The sequence below is a fragment of the Pan paniscus genome, chromosome 13 (assembly GCF_029289425.2).
Source record: "Pan paniscus chromosome 13, NHGRI_mPanPan1-v2.0_pri, whole genome shotgun sequence".
NCBI lineage: Eukaryota > Metazoa > Chordata > Mammalia > Primates > Hominidae > Pan > Pan paniscus.
In genome coordinates, this window is record NC_073262.2 from 90,146,745 (window position 1) to 90,159,689 (window position 12,945).

The 12,945-nt window shown below is 32.5% G+C and overlaps 1 protein-coding gene across 2 annotated transcripts in view; it reads right to left on the bottom strand.

The window, feature by feature from the left end:
- TFPI (tissue factor pathway inhibitor) overlaps window positions 1-12,945 on the bottom strand; it is a 90,304-nt gene that overhangs the window by 17,067 nt on the left and 60,292 nt on the right. For both annotated transcript variants that reach the window (XM_003823514.5, XM_024927920.4), the window contains 3 exons: window positions 7,030-7,068; window positions 3,504-3,680; window positions 2,817-2,909 (listed from right to left, as the gene is read on the bottom strand). In XM_003823514.5, coding sequence (XP_003823562.1) covers window positions 2,817-2,909; window positions 3,504-3,680; window positions 7,030-7,068 — 309 coding nt within the window. The remainder of the gene's footprint in view (window positions 1-2,816; window positions 2,910-3,503; window positions 3,681-7,029; window positions 7,069-12,945) is intronic.

Below are 12,945 nucleotides of genomic sequence, written 5' to 3' on the forward strand. Positions count from 1 at the left end.
AAGAATTGCATTTTCTTAAACTACAATAGAATGTATTAATATAATTGTAAGCAGTGACAGATGTAATTATATTTGATTGGGGAAATTAAGAGGTGTCTGTAGATCTCAGCAAACCCCTCAGACAGAAGTGACAAGGGGTCATCTAGGTTTTAGACAGAGTACAGGGACATCTGCATTCCCACTTCTGCATCTTGGCTGGGGCAGATTCGAAATCACGTAGGTTTTAAGAAGAATGGCAACATAGCTTCATTGACAATCCACCTTATGCCATCCTTAATATCAAATGTCTCCTAGTTACTGCAACATTGTTTCATGTTTTAGATTAGGAAGAAAGGGAGGGAAGGGAGGGGAGGGGAAGGGAAGGGAAGGAAATGCTCTTAGAAAAAGAGGAAAAGGGGTCAAATTGGCCGGAGGAATGTTGATTTTGAGGCCAATATATACAATCAAAAATAAAACAGTTTTTTAGACAAATAAAGGAGACATTTGCCCTAATTTTAAATGCAGTTACGATAACATTATTCCTTAAATGTCTATTATTCTGAATAAATTCTTGTTAATATTGTTTTCTTTTAAATTCATGTTGTCAATTCTTACTGCTTACTTAGTTAATAATTTACTTTTACAAGCATTTATTTATTTGTTACAATTTTCAGTGTGCATCTACATAATAAACTAAAGAAGACACATATCAGAGGCCATTTAAAACTCATTAATATTACTTTCTCACACTTATTTTTATTTTGCCCTTTCTAACTTGGTAGTATGCTTACCAAAAATTTTAAATTTTATACTTCAAAAAAACTTAAGGCAAAACTATTCCCTAACCTACTCTACTCACTTTAATGATAAATGACTGCAGATCTCCACTTGAATTGGTAAAATAATTCAAACAAAAGTATTCAAGCATGTTGCAAACTGATTTCATACATTTCTTGTACTTACTGATATACTGTGTCACATGTATATTTAAACCTGTTAATTTAGTCATTCTAAATTTTCTTTTACAGCAGTAAGATTTAACGTGCTTTTGAAAATATAATACTTAACTGAATAAAACAAAATACGAGTGAAAAATACAAAGCTGGAAAGACATAAAGAAATAATGCAACGATAGTACTTAATTTTTTCAGATAAATCAGAATCACAAAAGTATTAATTTTTACGAACGAAGTAGTATTTAAAAATTAGACTCAAGTTCATCTGGCGTTCAATTCACTACTCTACCTATTGAATGTAAGGACCTGAAGTCATTTTGAATATATCGTATTTTCCAACTCCCACTGAAAGTTTGCATCCCCTTAATGACCTCTTAAGTGTTAATTGCACACTTATTGAATGCTTACAATTTAGGGAATTTATTAATACCTGAGACAGCCATCAATTTTTTAAGATCTCACATAAGAAAGAAACATGTTATAGAAAGGCATTTATACTTTAGTTCTCACACATTAATCCTCATGCTTAGGCTGGGTTGAGGGGGATAAGGGAGGATGGGGATGGGGGTCTGGGGAGGGTGTGAAATAGGCAGGACTAAAGGGTAAGGCATGTAGAGAACTTAATTCTCCTTTCACATAATAGTGTTTCAGTTATTAAAAGCACATACTATGCTCCCTCGTAGATCTCATGTCTCTTTACACTTTTCATTTCCTCTTTAATCATGTTTCATATCCTCCTTGTGATTTCCAAGGTGTGACATTCAGTGCTGAAGCAAGACCCACAAATCATTAGATCACTGTGGGACTCAGCTGAACATTCACAGACTCTTTCTAGAAAAGTCGGAGTCAACATTTTAATGCTTCAAATCCACGTGGGCAGCGCTTTTGTTTGCGTTCTGTTGGCTTGCTTGCTTAGTTGTTCGTTTGTTTGTTTGTTGTAAAGAGGAGTAGCTCAAAGCCAATCTGATTCTGATAAATGGCCAAGGTAGAGAATTCCTGGCCCAAACACTGTTTCTTTTTATTATTATTATTTTAATCCTAAGATTGCAATTTTAATAGTTACAGAATTCTTCACACTCAGGTTAAGTTTATATATAAACATGCCAAGTTTACCTTTGACATGTTCACATGGACTACTTCTAAACAAAATCTTCAATATCTGAATAAGAATATGTGATTTTTATAATTTAGCTAGGATCTAACAATTTTACACTGGTAATTTTTAGCTTTTTATGTTATTTCTAACTGCCCAGATATTTGTGGTTCCTGATTATGTTTTCCAGTATTTTCACTATTTTCTCAGCTCTGCATTTTGTGGAAATATTTCCTGTATATTCGTTTAAATCTGATAAATAGGTTAACAGACAAGAACATAAAAAAGAGTCCTGCAGAATTCAAAAGAAAATTCCCTCCAGAGTGACATAACATTTAGGCATGGTTATTCAATCAATTTCTAATCTGTCCTGTGAGTAACACCAGAGACCTTGCCTAGTGTCATACTGACTTTAAAAGCACTTTAGACTGCCTTTGATGCACTGCTGTGCCAGTACAATGATTTACCATCTTACACTGAGGCTGATAATTCCTAGCACCATTTTACAAAATAAATTTGGCATAGAGTTAAATATCATATGAAAGTTTTTCATGTGATACATAATCAAAAGCTTACTTCAAAGCATACTTTAAAATAGATTAGGAAAATTGTTGCTTTTGTGAGATTAAATGTCTTAAACAATTTGAATCTCAGTATTTCAACAAAGACATTATTAAGCAACAACATAGGTATATATATATTTAAAGACATACTTCTAATACACAATCCACTTCATTGTTACCATGATAATAGTTTCCTGGAAGCAATAAAATCCACAAGATTCTTACCAAAAAGGCTGGGAACCTTGGTTGATTGCGGAGTCAGGGAGTTATTCACAGCATTGATCTGGGTTCCATAATTATCCACCTGGAAACCATTTGCTGGAAAAAAATACAGCCAATTAAAATAGATAAACATTGTCACAATCTCATATTTGGACTCATGAAGCGTACGACAGTTAAAAAAGCAGACTTCTGGCAATTTCATTCACATTGCTATGTTAAATTAGCAAACAGTGAATCTTTAAATATAATTGTAAGGTAATATTTCCATGAGTAACTGTAGTTCTTGGTCAAAAAAGCATAGCAGTTAATGTTTAAGTCATCCCTTTAATAAATGTTATAGGCAGATAAAACTAAGTGATTTTAGGTGGTGGTTTTCAATAACTGTTTGCTCTCATATTTGTATAAATGTGAAAGATTTCAGCAATTCTACTGTGCCAAAATTGTACTGCAGTATTCTCAGGAAGAAGAATTAAATAATGCAACATAAAAAGTATTAGATCTATGAAAATAATTTCTTAATTTTCTATGCTTTTTAAAAAACTATAGTCACAAATCTCACATTGAATGCACACAAATATATCTTCATTTGCATGGCTCAAACAAAACCTGAGTATTGAATACCATCTGAGATGCCTTAGTTTTAAAAGGATGCCTATAAATGAACTAAAATGAAATAAGAAATAAACTTACGACCATCTTCACAAATGTTCTTGCATTCTTCCAGTGTCTCAAAATTGTTCATATTGCCCAGGCATCCACCATACTTGAAACGTTCACACTGTTTTGTCTGATTGTTATAAAAATACCTGGTAATATAACCTCGACATATTCCAGGATCTTCTTCCAAAAAGCAGAAATCTGGCTTTTCTAGAAATTATAAAAATGTCAGAAAGCAATATTCTTTTGTGTAAATAAATTACTGATTTTAATAAAATTTATAAATACCTGGCTAAGTTATTGAAGGAATAAGCATAAAAATTAAAAAGTAAAAATCTAACTTTATCCACAACTATACACTATTAAAATTATCTACCATATTTTGGGATTGGCATTTCAAATTCTAAATTTCTCATAGTAAATTAATAGGGAATTAACTGTCATTTTTTTACGAATTTAAGGAATAAAAGATTATTTTACCATGTACCACTCTTGCTTTGAAATTACAAAACATTATGGCAAAAATGTGGTTTAATTATTTTTAATATGTTCATGTGTATTAACATTTAGGGAAGGTCTATGAACATTTCAAGCTATTGAGGGTGGCTTCTCAGGAAAAGCATTGTAGTGCGTTGCTTCATTAAGAATGGTTTAAATTTTTAAAAGTTGAAAAAGAATATTTGAGGGGTAGGAAGTTTTCATGGCTAGCCTTAGAAGTTCCTGAATTCTTATGTGGGAATTAATATCTGTACTAGGTAGGACATCCTCTACTGCTGTGTCATTTTTATTTTTTCCTTCTTCTTGTCATTGGAATGACTTCAATAATGCAGAGGCAGAAAGGAAATACATGTTCAAGGATTGGAGAGGCTTTTGCAAAAGACTAATACTTCTTTGATAGTGCTCCAAAGCAGGCTAAAGACAGCTGTCATAAAAGTTGTGCCACTGTGATCTACATCACCAGCTCTGTCTACATGCATGCACTGTGAAAAGAAGTGAGCTAATTTTCAAAATTATTATGCTCACAGGCGTATTGGGCTTGAATTTTTAGAACAAAATTCCAATTTCTCAATTTTTTTCCTGCAAGTATATTACCATATTGGCAAAACTGAACTGTGGTAACCTTTTTCATCTTAAAGCAACTTGTTCTTCTATGTCAGGGAAGCAATACCCACAAGTATTTTACAATAAAAAAGAACATGTATTTAATAATGTTAATGATTTCTGCAACAGTTGCAGATCTGCAAAAGAACAAACTCCTTATTAAAAAGTTATTTTATTAAGTAAAACTTCCTACTATAATATAGTTTTAAGTCTATTTTCTGTAACTTTTCAATGTATTAATTTGAAAGTTAACTTTGTTTCTTCTGTATTGCCTCTTGATCTTTCAAATGAATGTTTTTATGATTTTTAGTTAATTGTAATAATATGTGGGGGAAAGGAATAAAACAATTCTTTAAAATGTTATAACATTTTATAAGGTAAAAATACATTGAATTACTATCATATGATTTGTTTTAGTCTTAATGTGTACTTTTTATGAAATTTTAAATGATCTGAACAGAGGATACAAGAACTTTATGTTTGCAAAAGTGGAAGGAGGAAAAATATTGCATATAAAAAACATAAAGGTATAACAAATTATGCTGATAAGTATAACTAAGAAATTGTACATGTACATAAATATATACACCTAATATGTACCCACAAAAATTAAAAATAAACAAACAAAACCACAACAAACAATAAACTGTACAACTGAAAGTTGTTATTTTTCATATGAAACTACATTGGGAAACATGAACTTATGTGAAGACAAAGTTGAAAATGGACACATGTAAAATAATTCTTTTTTTGGCCTGCAGTTTAAACTACAGTTGCAAATCAAAAAATTAATTTCCCATTTTCTTCAGGTAAATAAATTAACCTTCTTATTGAATTTGCATACATAACCCTTGCTCTAAGTTGGTGCTCAGTTGAACTTGAGTAACACAGAATGCAGACTGGATAAGCTAAAGCATTATCACTGTCAACTTTTGTTTGGGCCTGAATACTTGGGAATTGTCTTGGACCAAACTTTCTTTCTAAGGGATTGTATTAAATCTCAAATCTCTTTATAATGGTCCAATGCTAGGAAGCCTAATACAAAGTTCACTCGAAATTGATCAAGTCTTTGTTATGAATAGGTGTTAACATGTAAGCATTTTTAACATTCATGTGAACACAGCTTTATTCTCTAACTTTCATATATAATATGAGATAAGAATGATTGAATTCTGAATTATAAATATACACTTTATAGCATAATTTTACCTAAAAATAGTACCTGTATTTAATTTTTTTCTAATTTTATGTTTTTGGTAAAAGGTCCTAATATTTAAAGGTTGGTATTTTCTTTCACAAAAATATTTATTCTCCTTTGTAGACAAAAACTTCTTTATTATAAATATGCCATTTTGATATTACAGATAAGGCCTTCATTTAATTAAAGTACTAAACATTTTGGTCAAGATTATTTTAATATTTATAGGAGCCTATTTTTTAAAATTGTAAGTACATACATTTAGTTATGTTTCTTGTACAAACTTTGCTATTATCTTTATTTTATACATTTTGATTCCAATTCTGGTCAGTGAATTGAGCCTAAAGATTATCAATGTGTCACAGAAATTTTCAACTCTTTCCCACATAAATAAATCAAAATAAATAAAATTAAAATGCACTTTGAATTTTGTGGTCTTTCATGTTGTGGTCTTTCATGTCCTGAGTTAAACAATTTAATCTCTTTGTTCAATATTTTCTCATTGAAATGTAAATGCCATAACTGACAATTGGACCAAATCAGTTTCCAGGCCTTTATTAAAAGGACGTTGGTTTCCCTGATCCATTGATAACATTTTTTCTTGTGCTGATATATTTGTGAAAAAGTAATTATTTTTAGCTAAAAACAATAAATGATATGATTTAAATTACACAATTAAACATACACATACATGCTAGATATTTATTTTTAAATATCTCTACTTACTTTTGCATGTATAACTGCTGACAACTCAGAGACATACATCCATTCAAGGGAATATTTGGTGAAACTTGCTAAAGCCACACAATGTTGATTAGATTAACAAGTGATTAGAGATCAGAGAAATAAAGTAAGACTCAAAATATCTAAATCTCTATCTGGAAGGTGTTAAAATAGCATGTGTGGCTCTGGACTACGATTGAACTAAAACTAAATATCATACTACATTAGAATTAGAGTAAATATGGTGTTTGGAGCCTCCTCTGACAAATATAATGTATATATTTTCCTAATTTTTGATTATGTCCATTGAATCATGCAACAAATCATTTCAAAAATGACATGATCAATCTGTCATATGGGTTTATGATCAATCTCTTTTATGGATTTTTTTAAATCAATCTCAGAGAAACTTAAGAATTGAATGTCTATACTGAATCAGGGACCAGAAAAAACAAACAAGCAAACAAACAAACAAAAAATTGAATATCTAAATGCCTTACATAAATGCTTCAAATTTACAGACAAATAAATGTTCACCTTGTTGCAATGTTGTCTTTATAATCCTGTTTGCATTATCTGTAATCAAAAGAATATATGCATATCAATTGTCACAATTTATAAAGTAATACTATGAATTTGAATTTAACAACAAGAGTGACATATTTATTACCATTAAAATTATTCTTATACAGAATGTCTTAATAAAAATTGAATTTCTTTTTCTTTTCTAAAAATTAATATTTTCTATTTATTGTAACCATGAAGCCACTTCATTTCAATAGAGTAATGTTTTAGAAACTATGATAAAACTTTCTAACACACTTACAAAGCTGAGAATTCATAGTGACTATGTTTACTGTTCAGGATATCTATACTTAAAACAATTATTTTAAAAATGTGAAATATGAAAGTAATTCAAGCAGCCTACATTACATATAAAAATAATTTGTTAGATAACTGGGAATAAAAGTGAAATTAACCAGAATTATTTCCTTTCCTTATTCTTTCCCCTGCTTCGTTGTCTCAATCCAATTGCAAGTTTCATTATTATTACCAATGTAGAGAAGAAATGAAACAAAAGGCATCTGGGACACGTTGTTTGGTTTAACATTTGATTGACGGAATCATTTCCCTCTAAAACTGGAATGTTAGTTGTCTTTGTCCTACCATATTCCAAGTATGAATTCTAAGTTCTAATTTAAATGATAGGTAATGAAATTTAAATTGACAAAATAAGTCTATGAAGTTTTAATTTGCTCGCATAGACATTAGGAAAGTTGAGTGGTATTTATTTTGTTGTGGAATCATTTGTTTTGCAGAGAAAATCTTTGGTCAAAGCAGGTTACCATTCGTTATATGACCAGAGAGATAGGGAGCGAGAGAGAGAAGGGAAGAAAGAATGAGAGAAATAATATGAATTGGGTTATAAGCCTCTTTCAGCAACTGCATCATCCTTTTTTTCTTGAAATAGTTAATTCTTCTGTGGAGAGTAAAATGTCTATGAAAGGGAAACTAACGGACCCAAACTTCTTTTCGAATTGTACTATGTTTTATTCAATAGCCTTTTAAAAAAAGAGGTGTGTTTGTGTGTGTGTATATGTATAGCTGTATCTATTGAGGTAAGTTTTTTGGTTTACTTTGTTTTCACTGCAACTAACCAACTTCATATTAATGATTTCAACTAGATTGTAGACTGTCATATAACCTGACATTAAAATATTTAGATATAAAACTAATATGTTATGATTTAACTGATAAGAAGAAAGAAATGTATACATATAATGAGTACATAAGACTAGAACACTAAACAATTTTCATTCCTGATTTACCTGTTGACAATAGTCATAAGATGGGAATATATAAATGCTTGATTAATACAATTTTTAAAAGAACATCTATTTTGTTTGTTTACTGTTACATTCTAAATAGGATTAATTCAGGTAATATACATGCCAATTAACTCAATGTAGTTTAGCACACTAGAATTTTAAGTGTATTTATATTACCAATAATTGTCTTTGAGGACTGATAATAATAACCTTGGACATGATAATTTGTATGGCAATAGCAGTATGAAAGCGATTAATAGTTAGAAAAGATTTACGGCAAATTATCAAGTTTTCTTAGATTTAGACAGGACGAAGCATTTATCAATGCTTTTTAAGGAGCAATGAGAGAATGTTAGACTAATTTCCATTCTAGTACTCTTTTGAATTTCAATTTATATGAATTTGTTTTAATATTTCATTATGAATATTAAGATGTAAGACTGACAAGCAAAAATATCCCAAAATTTGCATTTGGTTGACACATATTGGCATATGATATTTATACCTCAAACTGACTTATTTATTTTTGCTTCTAAATCCATTCAAAAGTGTGCCAGATGTAAATAATGGTATTTTCTTCTGGGTGTGCAAGGAGAGTGTTAGATAAATACCAATTGTGTGAAGTTGATAGAGAGTGTTGTTCAAATCTTTTATATCCTTAGTGATTGTTGTTTACTTTTTCTGTCAATTACTGAAAAAAGGTGTCTCGAAGTATGTAAACTGAACTGAATAATTGTATACTCTCACTTCTGCCAACTTTTTCTTTAAAAATTTTGGAGTTTTATAATTAGGACCATGCACATAGGCATTAAGGATTGTTGTGTCTTTTTTATTAATGGACCCCCATTATAAATATCTTTCTTTCCACCTGGTAGTATTTTTTATCCTGTAGTCTACTTTTACTAATCATTCTTATGATTAGTGCTTACATATTATATCTTTTTCTGTCCTTTCACTTTTAATCTCTCTGTCCTTATTTTTAAAGGGCCTTTCCTATAGACAACATGTAGTTAGTTCTTGATTTATTTTTGCATACAGAGTGATAATATCTACCTTTTAACTGGCGTGACTGGACCATTAAATTTTAATTTAATCTAATTATCATTAAATTTGAGTATAAATATCACTAGCAATTTGATTTCTGTTTCTCATTTCTTCTTTGTTTCTGTTTCCCTCTGTTCATGTCTTCTTTAGAATTACTGTAATTGAATATTTTAATAATAATTTCATCTTCATTATGGGCCTATTTGTTATTTCTGCTTGTTTCATTTTTTTAATGGTTGCTTTAAGGATTATAATGTACTAATCCATTACAGTCTAGTGCCAAGTAATGTATGTCATTGTCACCTGTAGAAACCTCAGAACTTTACAACAATAATCTCATATTTTTCTCCTTCCTTCCCGTGTGCTTTAATTCTAAATCCTTTAATACTAATTGTACTGCTGCTCTACCAGGAATAAATTTCCCCAGATAATGCTGATTTGAAAAGCGCTTATTTTAAGAAGTAGATTACTGATTGGCACTTTTTTTCTCTTTCAGTTCTTTGTTTTTTCTTTTTAAAAATTTATTTCTTTTTTATTTTCATAGATTTAGGGGCTAGAAGTACGATTTTGTTACGTGGTTATATTGCATAGTGGTGAAGTGGATTTTAGTGTAACCATAACCCAGATAGTGTCTATTGTACCCATTAGATAGTTTCTCATTCCCCAGTTCCCTTTCATCCTCCCATCTTCCTGAGTGTCCATTGTCTATTATTCTACTATGCCCACATGTATGCACTATTTACCCCCCACTTATAAATTAGAACATGTGGTATTTGAATTTCTGTTTCTGAGTTATTTCACTTAAGATAATAGCCTCCAGTTCCATCCATGCTGCTATAAAAGACATGATTTTATTTTTAATGGCTGAGTAGTACTCCATGGAGTATATGTGTATATATAAATATCACATTTTATTTACCCAATCATCTGTTAATAGACACTTATGTTGATTTTATATCTTTGCTACTGTAAATAGTGCTGTGCTAAACATACAAGTACAGTTATCTTTCTGATATAATGATGTATTTGCTTTTGGGTAGACAGCCAGTAGTGGGATTGCTGGAACAAATGGTAGTTCTATTTTTTAGGTCTTTGGGAAATCTCCATACTGTTTTCCATACAGGTTATACTAATTTACATTTCCAGCAACAATTTATAAGCATTCTTTTTTCTCCTAATCTTCAACATCTGTTATTTTTTGACTTTTTAATAGTAGCCATTCTGACTGGTGTAATATGGTATCTCATTATGGTTTTAATTTGCATTTGTCTGATGATTAGTGATTTTCAGCATTTTTTCATATGCTTGTTGGTTGTGTATATGTTTCTTTTGAAAAATACCTTTTCATGTCCTTTGTCCATTTTTTAAATGGTTTGTTATTTTCTTGTTGAATTGTTTGAGTTACATGTACATTTTAGATATTAGTCTTTTGTCCAATACACAGTTTGCAAATATTTTTCTCATTCCTTAGGTTATCTGTTCACTCTGATACTTCTTTGGCTGTGCAGAACATTTTTAATTTAAGTTACTTGTGGATCAACTTCAATTTAACTCTCATTTGGCTATTTTTGTTTCTCTTGCATTTGCTTTTGAGGATTTAGTCATAAATTCTTTGCCTAGGTCAATATGTAGGAGGGTTTTTCCCAGATTTTCCTCTAGAATTATTATAGTTTCAGGTTTTACATTTAAGTCATTAATCTATTTTGAGTTCATTTTTGTATAAGGCAAGAGACATTATTCCAGTTTTATTCTTCTGCATATGATTATCCAATTTCTCAACACCATTTATTGAATAGAGTGCCCATTCACCACTGTGTGTTTTTGTTGATTTTGTCAAAGAACAGTTGGCTGTAAATAAGTGTTACAACCAGGAGGGAGGCTGTACCCTGCAAAGCCACAAGGGCAGAGCTGCCCAAGACCATGGGAGCCCACCTCTTGCATCAGTGTGACCTGGATATGAGACATGGAGTCAAAGGAGATCATTTTGGAGCTTTAGGATTTGACTGCCCTGCTGGATTTTGGACTTGCATGGGGCCTGTAGACCCTTTGTTTTGGCCAGTTTCTCCCATTTGGAACAGCTGTATTTACCCAATGCCTGTACCCCCATTGTATGTAGGAAGTAACTAACTTGCTTTTGATTTTACAAGCTCCTAGGCAGAAGGGACTTGCCTTGTCTCAGATGAGACATTGGACTGTGGACTTCTGAGTTAATGCTGAAATGAGTTAAGAATCTGGGGGACTATTGGGAAGGCATGATCAGTTTTGAAATGTGCAAGTGCATGGTGCAAGCTGTCAATGGATCTACCATTCTGTGGCCTGGAGGACGGTGGCTTTCTTCTCACAGCTCCACTAGGCAGTGCCCCAGTAGGGAATCTGTGTCGGGGGTCTGACTCTACATTTCCCTTCTGCACTGCTCTAGCAGAGGTTCTCCATGAGAGCCCCACCCATGCAGCAAACTTTTATCTGTGCACCCAGGCATTTCCATACATCTTCTGAAATCTAGATGTAGGTTCCCAAACCTCAATTCTTGACTTCGGTATACTCTCAGGCTCAATACCATGTGGAAGTTGCCAAGGCTCGAGGCTTGCACCCTCTGAAGCTCTGGCCCTAGCTCTACGTTGACCCCTTTCAATCATGGCTGGAGTGGCTGGGACACAGGGCACGAAGTCCCTAGACCGCACACAGCATGAGGACCCTGGGCCGGGTCCAGGAAACCACTTTTTCCTCCTAAGCCTCCAGGCCTGTGATGGGAAGAGCTGGCACAAATGTCTCACATGCCCTAGAGATATTTTCCCCATTTTCCTGATGATTAACATTCAGATCCTTGTTACTTATGCAAATTTCTGCAGCTGGCTTGAATTTTTCCTCAGAGAATGTAATTTTCTTTTCACTTGCATTGTCAAGCTGCAAATTTTCCATACTTTTATGCTCTGTTTCTCTTTTGAAACTGAATGCCTTTAACAGCACCTAAACCCCCCTTGAATGCTTTGGTGCTTAGAAATTTATTCTGTCAATTACTCTATATCATTTCTTCAAGCTCAACTTTCCATGAATCTCTAGGGCAGGGGCAAAATGCTGCCAGTCTCTTTGCTAAAACATAATGAGAGTCAGCTTTGCTCAACTTCCCAAAAAGTTCCTCATCTCTATCTGAGACCACCTCAGGCTGGACCTTATCGTTCATATCACTATCAGCATTTTTGTCAAAGCCTTTCAACAAGTCTCTTGGAAGTTCCAAACTTTCCAACATTTTCCTGTCTTCTTCTGAGCCCTCCAAACTGTTGCAACCTCTGCCTGTTACCCAGTTCCAAAGTCACTTCCACATTTTCAGGTATCTTTCCAGCAACACCCCATTCTACTGGTACCAATTTACTGTGAGCAAGTCACATCTTACATGGATAGCGGCAGGCAAAGAGAGAGCTTATGCAGAGAAACTCCTGTTTGTTAAAACCATAAGATCATGTGAGACCCATTCACTACCACGATAATAGCATGGGAAAGACCACCTTCCCCCCCGCCCCATCCCCCATGATTCAATCATTTCCCACCAGTCCCTCCCACAACATATGGGAATTATGGGAGC